The 21,676-nt window shown below is 45.9% G+C and overlaps 1 protein-coding gene across 1 annotated transcript; it reads left to right on the plus strand.

The window, feature by feature from the left end:
* The first annotated feature begins 483 nt into the window (after positions 1–483).
* Positions 484–20,798, plus strand: LOC144110409 (thioredoxin-like). The gene is made up of 5 exons (XM_077643267.1): positions 484–641; positions 5,959–6,063; positions 10,199–10,258; positions 14,643–14,708; positions 18,923–20,798. The coding sequence occupies exons 1-5, from the start codon at positions 615–617 to the stop codon at positions 18,983–18,985; spliced, it is 321 nt and encodes a 106-aa protein (XP_077499393.1). The 5' UTR covers positions 484–614; the 3' UTR covers positions 18,986–20,798.
* The last annotated feature ends 878 nt before the right edge of the window (positions 20,799–21,676 follow it).

Below are 21,676 nucleotides of genomic sequence, written 5' to 3' on the forward strand. Positions count from 1 at the left end.
TTTAAACACGAGGCCATCCATTCTCTGGACAAAAGCCCGAGATCTGTGGCCCCTTTACTGCTTCTTTTTCGTTGATATTAAAAAGAGGTAAGACGAATAAAAAAAGATACTGACCATACCCGCTCACCAAAGCGACATCAGCCACGGCGTCAGCACGTACCGCAGGCTGACCTCTTCAAAGATTAATGTTGCTGCAGAACAAGGCGAATTTCGCGTGCCCAAGGAGCAAGAGAAATAAGTGGGCAACCCGGATTGATTTACGGTTGTCCGTAGTTTGTGCGTCTTTGCTCGTCGAACGGAAAGCAAGGGTAGAGGGGCGAGTGGAAGTATAACTTCGCTTCCGACGGAATCGATTTTGTGCTTGACCCGGATGATCGGCCGCGTCTGTTGCCGTGGCAACCGGGCCAAGAGAAGCCGGAACCATGTGACCTACGTTCGACCAATCGCTCTGTACGTCCTTTCCCGCGCTTGCGAAGGAAAGAAAAAAATCCCGCGCCTTCCCGTAGCTGCCGAAGTTGCTTGCTGGAGTCCCGTAGGTGCGTAGCTTTCGCTAACTCAACGTGTTGCGTTTGGAACAAGCTCGTCAGCTCACCTGACTCTAACGTCCTGCCAAAATGGTCATCGAAATCGTCGAGAACACGGTAAGAGTCCCTACGGGCCGGTGAGACTTGATCAGGCGGGGGACGTTCGCAGCGGTCGCCGGTTTTCGTCGGTGGCGATGTCGGCGTGTAGGCCTAACCAGAGTTAGCCGTGGCTAGCTGTCGTCCTCTTTCCAAGGTGTTTAGCGCCTTCACGAGAAAAGCCTTCCAAGCAAGGTACTCCCTTGATGCGAGGTCTTTTTTGCGAGACCCACAGTTGTTTTAACGCCGGTGCGGAAATGCTTTCAACGAGCGAGTTAGATAGCAGCCCCGCATGCTCGTGGGTGGGCGGGCGCCGGACTCGCGGGCAGCCGCCCCCCTCCCCGGCACCGTTTCATTCATTCATGCATCCGTTCTACAAAGCGCGAGCTGGCGCGGTGCGATCCTGATGTCACCTAGCGCGCGACGAAAGTCTATTAGCGGTGTTTGATCCCTTTCATGTTTGCGTTAAGTGCATTGCGTGTAGTGTATTTATTTAACCGCATTTCTGCTTTGTAAACACAGCGAGGCGATAGCGAGCTTTTTTTTTTTTCTGCTTAGTTGCTTGTCTCGGCTTCCCAGACACGTGATGGAACGAATGAAGTAGGAAAACCGGAAGAAAAACAGCCCGAACGGAATAAGTGCGCATAAAAAAAAAAAATTCGGACGCTTGCCAGCTGCATGCGCAGGTGGTTTTCCTTGGTTCTTTTACTAGTTACCCATCTCGCTTTTGTAGTTTCAATCGGATGTGACGTGTTTCGTGGCAGACGTACCTTTCAAAACTTCCTGGCGGCTATTGTATTTTATTTTTTTCTTCCTTCCCCGACTTTCCTCTTCCGTTTCTCGTTCGCATGCAGTGCCTTCCAGTTTCTTACTCGTGTGCAATGCGGCGTTTTGTGTCGTGCGAAGTTTCAAGGACAAAAGCGGAGATTTGTGGATCCGGCTGTTGTAAGCATGTTCGCCAGACACTCGTCGCGTTTCGCACGCCCACAGTTGTCTGCTTCACATATACTGACGTGAGAAAAGGCTGGAAGAGTATCTCATTATCGACGCATTATCACGTCTAATTTTGCTGCGCCCGCTCAACTCTCAGCGTAGTCTACCCTTCACGGTTCTATTTCGTTATCGACACATTATCGCGTCTAATTTTTCTTCGCCCGCGCAACTCTCAGCGTTGTCTACCCTTCGCGGTTTTGTCGGCTCAGGCGACGAAGGTATATTTAGTGCTCGCTGTTCGCGATACGTCGCGACCCAGTTTACCGCCTGAAGTGGCTCCCGGAAACGGAACCTTTGGGGCTGCTTTAGTAGATAACCTTTGGGAGCGGCTAGGACGTGGGTGAAGCAGGTGATTGCGTGGAGAGGTTGGGTATTGAACTTCCGTTTGAGGCGGAAAACGTTAGTTGCCTGGTATTTGGCTAGAAGCAGGCAGATGTTACCCGGACAGCTGTAAAGACTCTGGGATAGCTCTGTGGACACATCCAGTGGTAGATGCAGCTTGCTGTTAGCATTAGGTGGCCTTTCTGTTCAGAAAGTGCACCTCTCTTTTACATATTCTACGAATGAGCCTGCACAACATTGTTATTTCAGACTCTGCTCTTTGGCTAATTCTGCTTATATGTCAGTGTTCCCATATTGAATCACTGAAGGATTTTCTTTCTCATCAGATGAATGTCGCAGTGTATTTTGGGGGTGAAAACGCAGAATTAAACTCACTTTCCAATCCCCAGTGCTGCCTGCTTCATAATCCTGTGCAGTGCCAATGGCACATGCTGCACTTTTTTTTGTTGTACTTAAATAAAGAGCTGGCTATTATACACAACTTTATGTGGATACTTTCATAAATTAGTAAATGCAACTACAAAGCAATTGGGCAAACCATACCCAGGGGCAATTTTTTTCTGGCACTAATTTAAAGAGAGCAATAAAGATGAAGTGATGGGTTTCACAAGTGCGCTCTTGTCACTTGCCCACAAGCCAGGCACAGATGACTAAATGCTGACAGCCTGTTCTCACAGCTATTTCTGCAGTGCCATAAAGTTGACCTCAAATTAGATGGGAATGAATACTCACCTGTGCGTACCTATAGGAGTCAGAAGGCAACAGCCCACTTATTTGTCACTTGTGAGAGCATAAAAAAACGAGGAAATAGGTAAGCACCAGCTTCTTGGTGTTAAGTAGACTAGTGCAGGACAATTTACATTTATTAAGGGTACTTTTGAGCTGGGCATATATACTGTCAAGGCAGTCTGTGAGACACCCTTGCTTGGCATTGCTCAGTGTTAATCGTTGTAAATTTGTAAGAATCAGCATGGATGCACATGTTTGACCAAGCCCACCAACTTGCCGTCGCGGTATGTCTAATGGCAGCACTCGCACTAAGACTTGGCGGCTGCTTGTTTGTTTGCACAGGATGTAAGCTCACGCTACTCTCCTTCTGTTGTCCTTTCTTTTGGGCTCTCCATTTTTTTTTTTTTAAGCCCTTGAGTGAATCTCTTTGTTCCATGTGCCTAGAAAAGGTACAGAGAAAAGCTGTAAGGTTTATTTACTTTTTAAGGTTTATTTTCCACGTATGACTCACCCTCTGAAATAATGCAGGTTAATGGTATTCAGTGTCATGAACAGTGAAGAAAAAAATTAACTTTTGGAATTTCCTTTCTTGCTTTGGAACCAAGATCTAGCTATTAACCGTTCTCCATATCTGTTGTTTTTCAACATCGAGATATACACGCCACCATCATCCTAATTCTCTGACGCCGTATTTCCCATGAACAGATTTATTCAAGTTTTCATTTTTTTCTCGCACTGTAACCGACTGGAATGATTCTTTATTGCCTTTTGCCACACTTTGATGTTTATTAACTTTGTTATTGTTTTGTTTGCCGTTTAACCCACCCTGCTTGGACCTGTACAAGGTTTGCAGTATTGAATAAAGTAAGAATGGAAGAACATTACCACAATAATGGGTCTGTTCTGAGCAAAAACATAAAATGTCCAAAGTTTTCATATAAATGTGTGCTCAAGCCAGCCGCTCTTAAGGAGACGCTAAGGAGAAATAAGAGTTGGCCTGAATCGATCAATATGTCAATGTGTTCTAGTAACAGAGGGACCACTTTCACTGAAAACTAAAATTTTATGAGCTAGAAGAGAATAAAAAACGAAATAGAGGTGTGTCGCCGTTACCGGCCGCTTTCGCATCTAAAATGATCCATTGATACCTATTTTTGGGTGCACATCTCAGGGTCCAGGCACACCGCTATTTACTTCAAAACAGTGGTTGCCCATCCTCTTCTTGGCAAGGATGTCTCGAATTTGAATAGACTGGCGGCAAGATTTTAGAGTGCAGCTCTAGGGCACCTGTTACTAGCTTGCGTGTCGTCGTCATCGTCATTGGCATGACCAGCAGAGCTGTAGCAAAGCGAAGAGCACGCGAAGGATGAAAGTAGGGCACTAACGAAAAGTGGCGAGAGTGAAAAGGCTGAGAGTTTAGCGGTGGAGTAGAGAAAGGTGGAAGCATAAGGTGAAAAGTGGAAGAGGAGGATAGGGTTGAGGCAGGTGAAGGGGTGCCACTAAATTTACGCAGGCTGTTGCTTAATTAAATGAAAATGAAAATTGGTTTTTTGGGGAAAGGAAATGGAGCAGTATCTGTCTCACACCCTGGGGTACACCCGAACGCTCCGTAAGGGGATAACTCCTAAATGTGTTTACAGAAAGTTGTCCTGTTTAGAACGGGGCGCCGGTGGATGTGGTAGCAGTTGGATATTCCCCTCAGTTTCGGGTGGCACACATTGGAGGGTTTGTGAAAAATGACACGCTGCCTTGCACAAGTTAGGCGATTCCTTGCACACGGATTTTGGACCTCTCGATTGTCGCGCAGGTGCATGGCTGATAATATTTGAATCGGCTCGAAATCTACCACAAAACTGGTAGTTGCAACTTGAGTCAGCCGTGAATCGACAGTCGAACCATCAACCAGCACATACATGGGCGTCTTTGGGGGCCCTTTGTGGAGTCTGCGCCCTTTACGAAGGCGTGTCCTTTGTGGCTTCAGTGTTCCTTCTCGAAGCGATGAGAAGCACGTGGTGTTATGCAGGGTGGTGCCATGCAGGGGCACAGAGCCCTAAGGGTCTGAACACCTTTGCTTTAATAAGGTTTTCACCACTGCCACGTTACGTGTTCTCACAGGGAGCAGCAAACACGGGAAAGGACGCTGCAACTGGGCATGGGTTGTACCATGCTGCTCTACACCATTGATGGGCGTATGCTCAGTGCAGTAGATTAGAGACCTTGTGCGAGAAAGCAGCAATGCTTCGCATTGTGCTCATAAAGGTAGCTTAAGCATTGTCCAAGTTTTCTACCTCAATATATTAAGCTGCGCTTAAATCTTGCGTTAGGGAATGCCATAATCGTCACTCAGGTTTTTTTTAGGTCCAATTTTCACACCAATAAATGTCTTCTGCTGCCGGTCAATTCTCAACATAGCTGTAGAGAGCCAAATAATCTTATTTTTATTGAGAACAGTAAATGGATGGAGTCTTCCTTAGTGGCCCTTTAAATATCTGAACGCCGACCGACTTAAGAGCGTATGCCATGTTCAAGGCCGGCCAGTTTAGGCAAATGTTGCAGGTAGTTAATGAAATGTAATTAAACATGTAACGACTGAAGCAGCATGTTTCGGGGTGCTAAGCACAGCGTGCCATTTTATGGCTGCCAGTTACGCTGGCCAAGCCTCTGTGCAGTAATGCTAGTCTAAGTCCATGTTTTCCCCACACATGCATGAGCTCCTGCAGTATAATGCTAAACTTGTACCTGCCACAGTGGCTCAACTGATATGATTTTGGAGAGCATAGTTTGATAGCTTTTTTCGTGCAGAATAATCGAAAGGGCACTGAAGTAGCCTGGTTAGTCAAGCAAGTCGGAGCCATCCATTACTGAAGCATTCACTTTATTCTTACCTGCCGCGGTGGCTCAGCGGTTAGGGCGCTTATCTGCTGAGCTGAAGTTCCTGGGTTCGAACCTGACCGCGGCAGCCACGTTTCGATGGAGGCGAAACGCCGTGTGCTATGAGATGTTGGTGCATGTTAAAGATCCCCAGGTGGTCGAAATTATTCCGGACCTCTTTCTTCCTTCTCTCAGTCTCTCCTTTATCCCTACACCTACTGAGATGTGAGACAGATACTGCGCCATTTCCTTTCCCCAAAAACCAATTTTCATTTTCGTTTTCACTTCATTCGGTTTAGCGTCCATCATTTATTTAGTTTTTCATTGAAATTGTGCTTTATAGAGTTCTGTTGCAAAGCATATGCTGTTTCCTTGTTCACACCTTGTTATTTTAAACATGTAGGAGGACTTCGACACAAGGCTGGAGGATGCCGGTGAAAAGCTGGTGGTGGTGGACTTCTTTGCCACATGGTGTGGGCCTTGCAAGATGATCGAGCCCTTCCTAAAGGTCTGGCAGCTTGCTCCAAGTGCTTGTACGGCAGGCAGCATTTTTATAGCCACAGTTACAGCAGGCATGCTGTGCACAGTAACCGTTGACTACTCTTACTCGACTGTCGGACTGCCTTAGACGGACGATTGTGTTGACTCTGGGACCATTTGCTTAGCTGCTTTCATGCCATGGCGACATTAAAGTGCCTGTTTCTCATTTCACCAGCTGTGAGTTCTGACGCAGTGCATTGCCTTTTTAAAAGTGTGAGAAATTAGGTCTGCAGCAGCAACGAAAGATGCCGTGGTGCATGAAAGCAGTTGGCACCTAGTGACGGCTGTCTTTTTTTTTTTTTTTAATGACTGTTCGGTTAAGTGCATGGCTTGTAGGCTTGCTCAGCCTGCTTTCTGCATCCGTTTGCTTTCAAAGCCACTTGCCATTCATGACGCTGTTTGAACAAATCTGGCCAACAGCTGCTGACTTTCCATCAGGGTGGGACAGCAGTGGTTGCAGTCGGACGAAATAAAGAGCAGGGATTTGAAAAGGCTCAAGATTTAACACGGAGTGGTAAATGAACATAAGCAGACGGTGTTTCGGGGGGTCGATAAAGAAGTAAAAAGCTAATAGTTATACCATTATGCCAGTTGCACAGGCTATTTTAGCAAAGATTGAGCTGCTGCCTCTTGACATTAATCAGCATTTAACATGGATGTCTTTGCATAGCAGTCCCCTTTGTCATTTGTGATCCGTAATCTGCCATATGAGCTGATTCAAGGTTTTCCACTTTTTTTCTGTTTTTTGTTCTGTTAGTGCTCCAGTGATTGTAGGCAAGTGTGTGCAGGAACAGTTTCAGAAAATGCTACACATAAGTGCATTGACAACATCTAAAAATGGGGCCTCTGGGTGCTGTAAAGTTTTTCATGTGGCCATACTAACTTGGAGGTCTGTTCATTTGTGCAAGAACTTATAAAACTTGCCCAAGAATTTACAGCGGAGAAATGAATGCGTAAAAATGGAAGAGCACGGGAAGGTGTGCAAATGAAATGGGATTACATGTAGTGAATAAGGCAGTCGCTGAAACTGGATTTGGCAGAAAATGTGACATGATTGAACTCTCGTAGACTTCAATGGCAGTCATGAGTGCTTGGACAAAACTACGACAAACTATTCCCTGATGTTGTCATCTTCCTTAAAGGGAGACCGCGGTCTTTAAAGAAAAAATTATTAATGGCCATAATTATGCAGCGTTCAGGGAACATGTATTTTTGTGTGCTGATTCTAAGTATGTCATTTAATTTCATGTGAACCAAGTACTCGTGCACTTATGCAACATGTTATGCAAGTCTTTTGGAGAGCATTTAAGGATTTTTGCTGGAAGGAACTTGCTTAAGCGCTTGCACCAGCCAGTGAACAAACCTCAAAGCTTTGTTCGCTTAACTGCATGGCATTATTTTTTTTTTTGAGACCAAGAAGTGCCATAAGGTTAAAATTATCTTATCATAGAAATTGAGTTATGGGGTTTTGAAGTTGCCACTCCATAATTGGGGGAAACATTTGTATCCCTGTTCCTAGAGTGGCAACTTTAAAACTCGCATAGCTCAAGTTCTTTGAGCTGGATGATAATTTTACCTTGTATGAGCTAGAAGACTTTAAAAGAATATGAAAAGCACCTATTGCTGCCTCCGGCAGTTTTTGAGAGTGTGTCTCTACGAATAAGCAGGCTGCTGACCCAAAAGACGCGGGTTCGATGCTGGCCGCGGCAGTCAAATTTTGATGGAGGCGAAATACTAAAAGCCTGTGTGCCGTGCGATGTCGCTGCACATTAAGGAACCCCAAGTAGTCGAAATTACGAGGAACCCTCCACTACAGTGTCCCTCTTAACTGGAGTCTCTTTCGGGCATTAAACCTCACAAAACTAAATCTTTGAGGATAGGCCACACCACCTTTTCCTTCTGTATGGGGATGTGTCTTTTTCGGTCTTGGTGTCGCAAGTTTGCATTGAGGGATGTGGGATAAAGTGTTCGATATTTAAACACGATTTTATGTTCGGTAAATTTTTTTGCTGCCGAACAAATATCGGGATAGCTAGGAAAAAAAATAGTTAATCGATCTTTAGTAAGAATAAGAACTGGGAGTTTTTCTAGGTGTTTTTTTTTTAAGTGCTGCCTTAGTGTTTACATCTGCTTTTTTTGGCACAAATTTTTTCCTCTCCAATTGTGTGCAAGATTCATACAACAGGTTATGCTCAGTTGTGCAAGCACCAAAATGGTACATCTTCAGACCGAGAACCTTCTGATGTTTGCATTCCACCCTCAAGAAGCAGAAATGATGACATAGGGGTTTGCTAACTTCAGAACAGACAATGCAAAGAATACACCGTGAGACGCATTCAGAGAAAAAAGCGCCGACTTTCAACTGAGTTTATTTTCAACAGGGCGCGGTTTTACATGCACCTAATCATGGGAAACCGAAATGCAAGAAACAAAAGAAAAACCGGCAAGTTGTCCCTTAAGCCTCTCCAGGATGTACCTTTTTGTTCTGGGAAATAAAGGATTATTGGAAATTAGTTAACCATCTTATTTAGGTTATTCATCGTTTTTCTGATGTCCGCCAACCCTGGCAATACAATGCCCCTGGCAATAAAATGCCGCAAAACATATTTTTACCTCAAAAAAAAATTTTTTTTTTTTTTCAAAATTACAGTCTTCCCTGAAGCACTCGGTATATGGCACTATGTATGAAGTGAGTTTAACAGTGAGGGCATGAAACAGTCACATTATTTTACTTGAAGACAGGATTGGTGTAGTTTTCTTCTTTTCACCATCTCTTGTTTATTTTTTAGCGACTGCTATTTGTTTTTTGTGTTAATTTTTGAAGCTCCGGGTGCTCTGAAGGTGCCCAGCTTCGTCGCTGTGTATCTATTTCGCTCCTTCTGCGGTGTAGCTGTTATCAACTGTACAAGCAGGTACACCATGCACCATTCCGTCTGCAGCATACAGTGCCCTTGTGGCGCCAATATCGCACCATTTCCACGCGTATTGTGACGCTGTGTCAGTTAAAAAGAGCCAATATCTCAATCCATTTCCACGCGTATCGTGACGCTGTATCAGTTATAAATTCAGCTCTCAACTGTTTAAGCCTCAGTCGACAAGCAGGTCTACTCCACGCCTACTCTCCTTTTAGGCCAAAGGTGGCAACACGCAGCATGTGACATGCACATGGTGCCACGATCTGGCATCCCTGCACCTCACACAGGCAGGAGTGAAGGGGCCCAGCCTTTTTTTGCAATTGGCAAGGAAGCTTCCTTGCAAGTCAATTCCCCGCACAACAGCTTGAAGGTGCGCGGAAACTATCGTGTCAAAATGCGCTTTCTTGTGCAGAAGCGTTTTATATATATTTTTTCCCTTTTCTCAACAGTGCCGCGCAGATGCCCTGTGAGTGCCGTTATGAGGGGTCGCCGTGGTTTGCAGCTGCTGTGAAAGTTCGCCTCAACCGAATTCAGTGCAAAACAGTTCATTTAAAGCTGATTTTTTAAATATTGAATCTTATAGGGAACCAACCAAATGATCTCACTCTCACTTTCTTCATCTTATTCGAGAATTCATCTTAACTTCGGTTGTCTTAAGTTAACGGAATTCCTGAGCAATTCCCGTCGTAAGTAGCTGTTTATGCAAACAAATTGGCACATTTCAGGCATTTTAATGCGGTCAGCAGAGCAATGCTAAACCCAGCATAAAGCACAGAAGTGTCCCTTCCCTCTTCAAACATTTTTTGCAGTCATTCCACATGCTTGGCTTGAGGTGACCCTAGTCAAGATTTTTCACGTTTAAAAGCATTTTTATTGTGTCCGCATTAGTGAGCTTTGAGCCTGGTATAAGAGGATGCGGCAATGTTCAGGCTGTGTGTACAAATGGGGGTGCAGCACCTGAAGGGGGGATAACCTTTCAAATTTTTCGCAGCTTGAAGAGTGGTGAACTTTCAAACAGATTTCACGCCCTCATTGTCTATATGAAAATGCTCAGTTTTTTCCTACAGATGCATTCGGACATTTCACGTTTCAGAACAGCAGTCGCAGCTGTACACTAGAAAATCTAAACAACCAATGAATCAGTGTCTGTTTTATGCCTTATGTGTTTTTGTTTGTTCCCCCTTGCAGCAACAGTCTGAAATCTACAAAGAGGTAGTGTTCCTCAAGGTGGACGTTGATGAAAATGAGGTGAGACCTGAGTGATATTGTGACTTCTTGATTTCTTCCATAAAGCTAGCTCTTAATACAACCCTTTGTATGTTAATTACTGATGCATTAACTGTTTCTTCTGAAAAAGAAGGCCAAGTATAAGTTTTAATTCGCTTTTGGCTGCACAGGGGCATCATATGTTTCAGCGAAATTTCATACATGCAAAATTATGTTTGTTGACAAAAATCGAAAGCCGCACCTGGAAATAAACGTTAAAAAAAAAAAGTCCGCCAGGTTTTACAAATTGAAAAGCCGAAAGTCCTACACCTCTCCTTGCTTGGTTGGCTGAGCAATCAGTAGGGGTACTGCGGTAGTCTCTCCTTGTTGCTACATCCGGTCATGCACCCAGTTTTTCACGCGGCGCATCCACTTGGGCATTGCAGTTTTGCATGCATGCTTTGACATGAAGCCCTAATAATGCAGGCAGTACAGCTGTTGCTCAAAAATGCCTTCGTGCAGAGAAAGAGAAAGGGAGCCCATGTTAAAGCGGCTCTGAAATGGGCTTTCAATACAGTTGCAGTATGCCTGGGATGTTAAGGGACGCCGCTTCACGAATATCCGCCAGCAAGTGGTTCTTAATGCATTTGTTAGAAGCTGAGTAATTTGTAGTTAAAATTTGAATTTCGGCGTCTTTGCGCCTTGCCTTCTCCGCTCGTCACTTTTTGCATGCTCAAAGGTCGACAATGCTCCGCCAGCCACAACCATTTTGGCCCACGGTCGGCTGACGGGCCGCAGCCATGGTAGTTGCGTGACATCTGAAAGACTAACCAGTAACCATCTCTTAACCAACATGCGGAGGCACACGACACAGAGGAGAGAGAGAGAGTTTCAAATTCGGAGGAGTGGGCTGACCAGCTTTCGCTTGCGATTGTGGGTTCTCTGCTGCATGTAAAAACATATTATCTATGTCATGTGTTTGTGATAACACAACATAGTGATTGAGGTGTCCTGAAGCTAGCATAGTAAAGGAAGGCAACCAAACACGAAAGCAGAAACAACCAGCGAACATGCTGATTGCTTCAGAGCAGTAAACATGCAGGAAACAGTCAAGGCAAGCAGTTATGTTTGGTGGTCGAGGTTCTGATGTGGATCTGATGTGGGGCAGCAGGTGCAATGGTCAGGCAATTGGAGGTCACAGGAAGACCTGTGCCCTGCTCTTATCCTTGCTTGTTTCAGAAGTGGCGGTGTTTATTTTTAATATACAGTCGATCCTGGGTATATCGAACTCGAAGGGGGTCGCGAAAAGGTTAGATATATCGATAATTTGAAATATTAAATACGCCTATTAGATGCCTATTTCAAAATTGCACATATCTCAGACAATTTCCCTGGGATCGTGACAAGTGGGAACTTGCCAATTTGCTCCTCCATAGTCCACAGAAAACGAAAGCACAGCTCCACGATCACCGCACTTTATTTCGCAAGAAAAAAGTCCGTGAGCTTAGCTTGCCTCTTCTTCTGAACCATAAACTTCATCAAGCTGTCCTCAAGCTTGATGGTATCGAAATGAGAAACTCCAGTGCATTTCATTGCACCACAACGGCGACGAATGGCACTGAATGCGGATGCAAGTTCAGCTGCAGTGCATGGCGACTGTGTCTCTTCGCCTAAATCTTCACCACTGCTCGGGTCCGCTTCCTCAGTATCCGTGATGTCAGCCACAATCAGCATATCAGCACGATCTGCAATGGCTTGCACATCGTCGTCAGCACTGACAAAATCTTGTGCTGTTATGCTACCTGTGACAGCACCTGCGAACACTGAGAGCTCGCGAAACTCTCTGTCCAGGCATCCAGTGCCGTCGTCTCCCGTGTCTAGACACCTGTCGTCTGAAGCCACCACAAACCCTGCTTTGCGGAAGCAGTTCACGATTGTGCTTTGCTTCACATCATTCCAGGCACCAGCCAGCATCTGTATAGCTCTGAGGAGGTGCACTTTGAGTTCAATTCTCAACCGAAGGTCGCCTTCTGTAACCAACCTTAAACGCTTTCACTATGCCCTGATCGAGAGGTTGAAGTTTCGCTGTTGTATTTGGCAGCAGAAATTTGACGATCTGCTTCAACTGGCAGACGACATGATGGGCTGAAAAGTTGTCTAGAGGAAGACAAACCTTGCGGCCTGACTTCAGCATCCCATGTTTGGAGCCATATGGTAAAAGATCGCATGTCATCCAAGCCTTCTTATTAAATGGCTATCGAACCAGGAGGCCTTTCGTGTTTTTGAAATAGCATGGCGACTGCTTTTGCTGATAACCAGTGGCTGCAGTTGGCATGACCCATCCATATTTGCAGCAAGCAAAATTGAGACATGCACTTTGCTGTTCTTTCCACCATGGCATGCACTGTCTTTCAGGTGCAGAATCTTATATGGCAGCATTTGCCAAAACAATGCACTCTCATCTGCATTGAATATTTGCTAGGGCAAAAAGCTATCTCAAATCTCTGGCCACTCTTCGGACAGCCACTTCCCCGTGTCAGTGCTGCTTTTCGCCTCTCTTTCACCTGAGAGGGTATTTCTGACGATGCTGTAGCGACTCTTAAAACGCTACTGCCAACCAGCACCACTGGTGAAGTTCTCTTGTCCGGCCGCCACGGTAGCTCGGTGGTTATGGCGCTTGTCTGCTAACCCGAAAGACGTGGGTTCGATCCCGGCCGTGGTGGTTGAATTTCGATGGAAGCCCAAATTCAAGAGGCCCGTGTACTGTGCGGTGTCAGTGCATGTTAAAGAACCCCAGGTGGTCGAAATTTCCAGAGCCCTTCACTACGGCGTCCCTCATAGCCCGAGTCGCTTTGGGACGTTAAACCCCTCTAAACAAACCAAACGAAGTTCTCTTCTCCGAAGGCTACAGCAGACCATTTTGCTTCCGCCATGAGCAGCAGGCCATCAACGGGGATGTTTCTGGCACATCTCTAAAAACCATGTGTACAAAGCTTTCTCAGCATTGTCGTAGGTCGAAGCACGTGTACAATGACACGCTCCAGGGCGACTGGATTGTGCTGCCTTCGGCTTAACGCCTGCTTTGTTCTTCAGGATTTGACTCGTGTGTGTTGCGAGAAATTCCGAACGCATCAGCAACAGACTTTTTCTCGCCGGCCTCCACCCATCGAATGATGACCGCTGTTATTGCCAAGTCAAAATTCTTGCGTTTTTTTCGCGTTGATGGCTCCCGGACACACGACCAAAGTGAAAAGAAAATGAACGGCACTGCACAAGTCACAAGCTAACTCACATTGGCCTCGCGAACAAAGCGAAAAGAATGACCACCGCGCCGTGCCACACCAGTCATATGCCCAAGCAGCACCGACAGCAGTGGCAGCCAAAATGACCAAAACATTGGTGACAGCTAGCTGGCGTCTCTTGTTTTGGCTACGCCAGCGGAGTCAGCCAACCAACATGCAGAAATTGGGCGCCTGCCGGGCCTGTGGCCAGCATGGTTTCCCTCTTCTGAGCTCCTACATGCCCCTATGGCCATTCCCATTTCCGTTCACACCCCACAAAGTTCTTATCACGTGACTCTTACATGTGCAGCTCCGCATGGAGGTGTCCAATGCCAGCGCCACGCACGAGATGAGATTTCGGGAAGATTGTGAAACTCATTAGGAGAAGCCCATTTGCAGGGGTGTGCAGCGATGGGAAAAGCACACTGTGGGGGTGTGGTTCAATATGTCAAATATGGGGCGCACGGAAGTTTGATAAACCCAAACAAATTTGCAATACTTCTGCATGGGATTCCCAAGAAGATTTTACAACTTTTCGATATAGGCAATAATTTGATATATCCGGGTTCGATATATCTGGAATCGACAGTAGGTTAAAACGCGATTTCCATTCCAAATCGCTTATCACGTATTTCGCATTGGGACCACTGGGTGTTTTTTTGTAGTGAGAGCTACACTACGCCAGCTGTTCTAGCCTTCGGTGTGGCACCCCTTGAGCTCCGTGGCGGCACCGTGGCCTTGGTCACATGGTGCGGAGCAGCTGCTGCTACCGGCAGAACCGAGATGCAACAGCTGTGCGCATGCGCCGTGTCGAGTGGGAGGGGGGAGTGAATCCACATCCAGGGACGAAGATGAACGCCCAGCGAAACAGAGTGACAAAAGACTGACTTTGCAATTCGACTAAGCGAGTTCCACTCGGCCGGATGTTGCTCTCGCGTCACTCCAGGTTTAACCAGAGCTAAACCACAGCCATTTTTTTTTTTTTTTTTTTTCATGCTGTATGCCCACATTGTCGACGTGCATAGTATTGCTTGGGGTAGGAGGTGGCAACGTTTTTATCATAACTGATACTTTTTTACCCCCATGTGTTCAGAACTTATGCTTTGTGCACTTGCAATCTTGAGGCATCACTTTTTATCTTCCAGGAAATTGCATCTCGATACGAGATCTCGTGCATGCCGACGTTCCTGTTCATCAAAAAGAAAGAAAAGGTGAGAGTCGGGAGACGGAAGCGGACTGCGCTTAGCGCATGCAGTAGAATGGGCTGCAAATAGAATTCTGATGCCATGTATCAGAATCAATATTTGTGTTTGGGCCAGAGCACTGGCATTGGCACAACCTGCTGAATTAGACATGGCTGTTGTCCGCGGCTGTAATTGGCTTGGCGTAAAATAACTTGGTTTCCATTTTATTCAGATCTGTTAAAGTTTTAATTGATCTGGTGGGTTTGTAGTGCATAATAAGACTTCTTGGTTGAAATGGCTGTTACAAGTCGTCAAGAATGGGCAATAACAGCTTAAAATGAGTGCAGATTATTTTGAGGCATAGAACTAGGTTTTATTTGACAGTAGTCAAAGTGGGGCAAAATGGGACCTAAGCTCCGCCTTATGGGTATGACGCAATAGCTTCAGTGGGTTAACGCCCATTTATGTGGCTTTGGTCATTCTCTACTTACATTCATAGATCCCTGGGAGTCCCCACACCACTCCTGGCGCAGTGGTGCAGCGGCTAAGCGAATGCCCTATGATGGCAGATGCTGCCACTGGTGGGGCTTGTGCAACCGAGGTTGCTCCTCCTGGGCAACTTCTTGCAACCAATCATTAATTATCTAGATTGGAAACTAAACATTTCGACAGATTTGCCGGTCTGGTTGGGTTTGAAGACTTATAATGAGAACACAAAATATCTGACCTTGTCACGAAATATACATACAGAAATTATCTGCGTACATATTTTCTGAAGTATCAAGCAATTGCAGTCGATTTGTTAGTCACTAGATAGAGATACTGGTTACAATTGGCGTAGGACTTTCATTGTCATAGAAAAACCAAGGACAAATTATGCTAAACAGACAATTGATCATCAAATTATGTAATAATTATCCTGACATTCTCGAGATCGCAGGAACATGTAGAAGTCGGAACTTTCAAACTCAGAATACAACTTCTGTTCACTTCAAATAGAAGGCCAAACACGTATGAATAATGATTTCTAATCGCAAAGTTATTGTGTTTTCATTTCTGCATTTGTGTACAAAGTGTTAACAATAACATGTATTTCTTTTTGAACTTGTCACATATATCATGTGCATTTTTGTACGGTGATGATTGTTATATCCAGTTGTATGTGTACTGTCTACATGTATTTTGTAACCGCTGCTGTTGCACCCAGTGGTGCCAGGGCCTCGTCAGGAGACTAATTACTTCCTTTTGTCCTGCCCCACGGCCAGTACCATGTATTGCCCATCCAATAAATAAAAATAAATGATAAACTGCACATCTCCATCCAAAAAAACTAATTTCAAACCCAACGTTTCGAAGCCGGCTCGGCTCCTTCATTAGGGGTGACTGGGGGCAGTAGCTAGCGTCTTTAAGTGTGGAGGGGAGGAGGGGGCCAAAGGATCGAAAGCTGTGATGCGAAACGCGTGGGGGAGGGGAGGATAGGGGGTTAAGGCCGTGAGTCATGTTGTGGCACTGTGGGGAGGTGGTCAATGGTGACTTTTTTGTAGCGATAGCTACATTACGGTATCATTTCGAGCCTTCAGCGTGGTGGTGGCGGCGCCGCCACGCTGTCACGTGGTTGGTCGCATGACCAGCCACGTGGGGCGGAGCAGCTGCTTCTGCCGGCAGCGCGGCGCGGCGGTGAAAGCGAGCTGCCACAGCTGCGCGCATGCGCCGTGTCAAGTGGGACAAAGATGAAGAAGGAACGCCCAGCGAAACGGAGCACCAAAAGACTGACTTTGCAATTCAACTGAGCAGGTTCCACTCGGCCAGCTGTAGCTAGTGCGTCACGCCAGGTTTTACCAGAGCTAAACCACTGCCAATTTTCCTTTGAGTTGCAAAGCGAAGTCCCTTGGCATATACTGGGAGCAGGTTTTTTTTTGTGCGGTTGATGTTGTTCGGGGTGGTTTGGATGTGCCAGGATTCGAGAAGGAGTCTTTTGTGGTAAATTGTTCCGGTTCTGGGGATGCTGGTTTCGTCGAAGTTGATTCTGTGGTCTGAGTCTTCGGAATGTTTGGCTACAGGATTGCGCTCTCTTGCAAAGTTGCGGACTTCGTGTTTATGTTGCCGAATTCTTTCTTCGAGAGTTTTGATTTTGCCTATGTAGCTTACGTCGCAGTCGGCACAAGGAATTTTGTAGGCAATGCCTTGGGCTCTTTCCACGGCCGGTCTTTGGGAACAGGTAGGCAAAGTGCAACAGGATTTGTGGACTTGCGCGCAACCTGGAGACTCCCTGCAAAAACCACAACACCCTTCAATTCTCCGTATACCACAAACCAACTCACTCAAGCTGGTTTCTGCAGTTCGCTTCGAACCACCCGACAGTCCATAAAGCATCAGTTTTGAAGACGCTGTTCAGAAGAGTTGAGACACACTGCAGCACAGAACTTGACAGAAAAAAAGAACAACGCACGATATTCAAAGAAATCATCATGAATGGCTGCCCAAAAAGCTTTATTCAAGAAACCATGCGACTTCAAAAACACAACATGCACTAAGAAATCAATGCACAAAGACCAACGCCACCACCAAAATACGTCACTCTACCTTATGTCGGAGGTGTCAGCGAAACTATTGCCCGAATCCTGGAAAAGGGGGGTCTCCACGTTGCGCCCAAGCCCACAAACGGTGTTGCGCTTTGTCTACCTGTTCCCAAAGAACGGCCGCGGAAAGAAAGAGCCCAAGGCATTGTCTACAAAATTCCTTGCGCCAACTGCGACGCAAGCTACGTAGGGAAAACCAAAAATCTCAAAGAATTCGGCAACATAAAAACAACGTCCGCAACTTCGCAAGAAAGCGCAATCCTGTAGCAGAACATTTCGAAGCCTCAGACCACAGAATCAATTTCGCCGAAACCAGCGCCCTTGGAACCGAAACAAATTTCCACAAAAGGCTCCTTCTCGAATCCTGGCACATCCAAACCACGCCGAACAACGTCAACCGCACAAAAGGAAACCTGCCTCCAGTATATTATGCCCAGGGACTTCGCTCTGCAACTCAAAAGAAAAAAAGTCTCCATTGACCGCCTCTTCACAGTGCCACAACCTGACTCATAGCCGTAACCCCCTCCTCCCCCTACCCTACCCCATGCCTTTCACATCACAGCTTTCGTTCCTTTGACCTTCTCCTCCCCTTCATTCTTAGATGCTAGCTACTGCCCCCAGTCACCCCTGATGGAGCCGAGCCGGCTTCAAAACGGGTTTGAAATTTTAATGCATTTCTCGCCCTTCCTGTCTTCATGATCGTACCATCATTCTTCATTCTAAAAATTTTTTTTTCAGTATCCGACTTTTACTCGGTCATATGTGGTCGTTCCGGACTCTGTTCTTTCTTGTCATTCCACTCATCAATCTCAGCTTCCTCATTTTTGCGACTTATTTTGCACGCTGGCCGTCTTCAGGCGTATTGTTTTGGATCACTGTCAGCTAACTATGCCGGATGAAAGAGGATATTAAGGCCTTCTGCGGCGTCCTTCACAGCCGCTACGCGGTAGCGATGGAGCCTCCTCAGGCGACGGCATCCGTGTAAGGAGACTTCAGTACATGAACAGGAAACCTGTAATGAGCGCGCATTTTTGGTGCACAGGACCACATGAACGGTAGCAAGAGGAACGTACATTTGGAATGGAGTGACGTGTCTCCTTCTAAAAAAAAGAAAGACGAGCGATGTGCCATTCGGCTTCTAAAACTGCGCGCTGATGCACAGCCGACAGCCGCTGTTGCCACGGTCTGGTAGCAGAGCTCAGAAAACGTGGCGGCAAGGTATCAATTGGACCTCGATACAGTTCTCCTTTAGACCACGTCTGAGGCGGGAGTGTCCAGATTTCCTGTTGGCCCACATATATTACCTCAGCTGCTGCTTTTTCATGCACCGGAAGTGTTGGTCATAAGTTGTTACAAGTGGCTGACCCTTGATGAGTTGCAGTTCGGAGTCCAAATGAGTTGTGAACCAGACGAGTTAGTAAGCCTGAGCCTGTGAGAGTCTGAATTTGAGTGAGCCCATAGGTCGACCAAACTTTTGTGAGTCTGAGTGAACACTTGTTAGATATTGCGAAGGAATGCATGCAGGCTTCTGCACATAAAAACTGGAACTTGAGGTCAAATGTGGCCTCTCCTTTAACAGAAGTACTGAGGGCTATCTTTGAGTGAGAAATGGTGCTTTGTTAGTGCTAAGAGAACTAATCACTCTTGCGTGCGCTTTTCTAGGTTGATGAAATCTCCGGTGCCAACCAGGACATGATCAAGCAGATGCTGGAGAAGCACAAGTAGGCGAGCTCGGTACTGCCAGCCAGCCACGGGCTGTTAGAGGAAGCAAGAAAGCCTGGGCGGTTTTTCAACGAGCACGCTACAACAGCCTTTGGTTTCCTCGTTTTGCTCGTTGTTCATGCCTTCCTACTCATTTCCTATGCCAGCCACATGTCGCACATTTACACACATACTACCTGCATCGTATTAAGAAAAAACAAATGGTCCAATCGAGATACATAGTCTTGTAGCCACAAGTGTTAGCACTTAAAGGGCCACAGAAAGGGGTGTTTAAACTTGGCTTTAAAATGTTTGCACTATGTAGAGTACAGGCCACCGAGCTTCCATTTCGCATAAGAGACCTCAAAAGCGAGTGGGAAATTTACAATGAATTTTTAAAAATTACCGCTTTCGCACCTAGCGGCGACGCGCGGTGCCGGGCTTTTGCGTGAAAACCTGGCAGACGACGTCACATCTTGCAAATGACGTCGGCAGTCGGGGTAAATTCGCCAAATTCTTTCAGACTTCACGCACTACCGCGGCCACTCTGCGTGCGCCACAGCCGGCGGAGGTAGGAAAGGGGCCGACGGAGGAGCGCCGCCGTTTTGGCGTGCGAGAGGAGAGGGAAAGATGCGGAAGTTCAAATTTCTTCTACATATAACTCAGCTTCCACAAAATGCATTAAAATTCTTGCGGGGGGGGATAATTATGAACCGTCGTCTTTTAACATTCCAGACACATTGCACCTTTATTCAGGCCCCCTTTCTGGGTCCCTTTAAGCCAGCATGGAAAGCTGCGGCAGTTCGTCATTGACTGCGCCTTAGCCAGTGTATACAGTGCACGCGCTTGCCTCTGCTGCCGTCCACAACAGTGACTTGCCTTTGCACTTCTTCAGCGATGCTTGCTGAGGCTTGCTTCTTCACGGCTGCAACCAGTTCTCTCAATTTTGGTCGCTGCTCCTCAACTCACTGAGGTGATAACTCAGTTGGAGACCCAGAGTCCTAAGGGCATTATGCATAGTTGTGTTGTGTGCAGCCTGTCTCGGTAAACTTTGGAGTAGCTCGTTTTTAGCTGTTCGTCACAAGTGGAAATAGTTTTTTATTGATGAACTTATAGCCAGCTTGATTGAGTGGCATTGCATGTTCCCAGTTTTCTGGGTCACCTGGAGGTATAGGCCTGTGTACAACTGTTACCAGCAAGTAGAGCTTCAAGATACTTGTAAAACTTGGTTTGCATTTGTGTGCGCTGCGTTTTCCGATGCTAGTCGTAGGATGGTTGGTGCAAAAAAGTGTCGTAATGTGATTGTTTTTAAGCTTCAAGTATTCTGTCTGCCATCTGCTCGAAAAAATTGATATGAAGAACCGGTTGAAAGTTCTACCACATTGGTTAACGCCTCCATTTCCGACATGTTGGTTCGCTAGAACACTTTTCTTCTGGCTGCTCGCTGTGCAGCGCTTAGTTTCTCATTCATACTCGACGTACTGCTCCATTTTGGACCATTTTTACTATAAGCAGTGCAAGAGGCTAGTTGTGGGTTCTAGCTAGCTACGCCCTAAGTATTACTTGTTGCTGGAAGAATTGGGGATGTTCAAATGCAGTTGAATTTTTTCTGTATTTGTTGATTAAGCCCTAATGGTCGCAGAGTATACCATGAAGCTTTCTTGAAGCATGCAACTATATGGCATTCTTCGACATTTTTAATGTAAGAATTTCCGGTGCTGTGATTTATGATTGGGTTTGCTCAGCATTTTTTGTTTTTGCCATATTTCATGTGGCCAGGCTGTGATGTGTGTTGGCATTGATTTTTGTACTGTTATAAAGGCTCTTTTGCGCTTCATGTAGCGTTTCTTTTCTGTCCTTTTTTCGAATCTTCTAATGCACTTCTGCATGGGTGTTTTTGCCCTCGTCATGTGTGTAAGCACTAGTGAGTAATTAGCAGCATTAGTATGGGAATGGCTAAGGTGTTTTGAAGCTGCCTTTGTAGCAGGCAAATTTTCTTTCTCTAGCACCAAGGTGCCATCAGTTACTTGCAGAGTTCAGAGAAGCTTGACATTAATTCGTGGCTTTTTTTTTTGTAGCAGTATCTCATGTATTGCAGGTAAATACAGCTAAACTCAAACGCATGGAAATGTAGACACAGAACAGTGTAAGTGTAAAACAGCAATGTTGCTAAATAGCTTATTCTTCTGTTGTTGCCAGGAAAAATGAAAAGGAAAGTGCACAGGCCTGCCTACTGGCTCAAGCTGAGCCACAATTGCTACCACGTGCTGAAAGTAGGAGAGTTTAAAGATAGGATAGAAAAGACGCGCACTATAATGTCCCAGGCCGATCCCGGAGGCAGTGCAATACCGGGCCAACCGGTGGCGGAAGCGAAGCAACCTTCAAACTCTCCGCCACATTTCCAACAATATTTCGGGTTCAAATGGGACCCGTATCAGATATTCTATAACCGAAAACGGCCCACAAGAACACGAACATTTGCTGCTATGCAAATGCATAGAATCGAGCAAAGAATGGAGGTAGCCAAAAAGCATATGAGGAAACTAAGCATAGGCAAAATTCAGATGTATCTGTCAAGACAAGGGCAATGCCATTGGCAATATGGGTCACTAAAGTAGTCAAATGGTTGTGCACAAATAAGACAGGATCAGGTAACATTGGGTCTATTGAAGGACAGTGGAGATGGGGAGATTGTGCTAGAAAAACTAGCCACCC

The sequence above is a fragment of the Amblyomma americanum genome, chromosome 11 (assembly GCF_052857255.1).
Source record: "Amblyomma americanum isolate KBUSLIRL-KWMA chromosome 11, ASM5285725v1, whole genome shotgun sequence".
Classification (NCBI taxonomy): domain Eukaryota; kingdom Metazoa; phylum Arthropoda; class Arachnida; order Ixodida; family Ixodidae; genus Amblyomma; species Amblyomma americanum.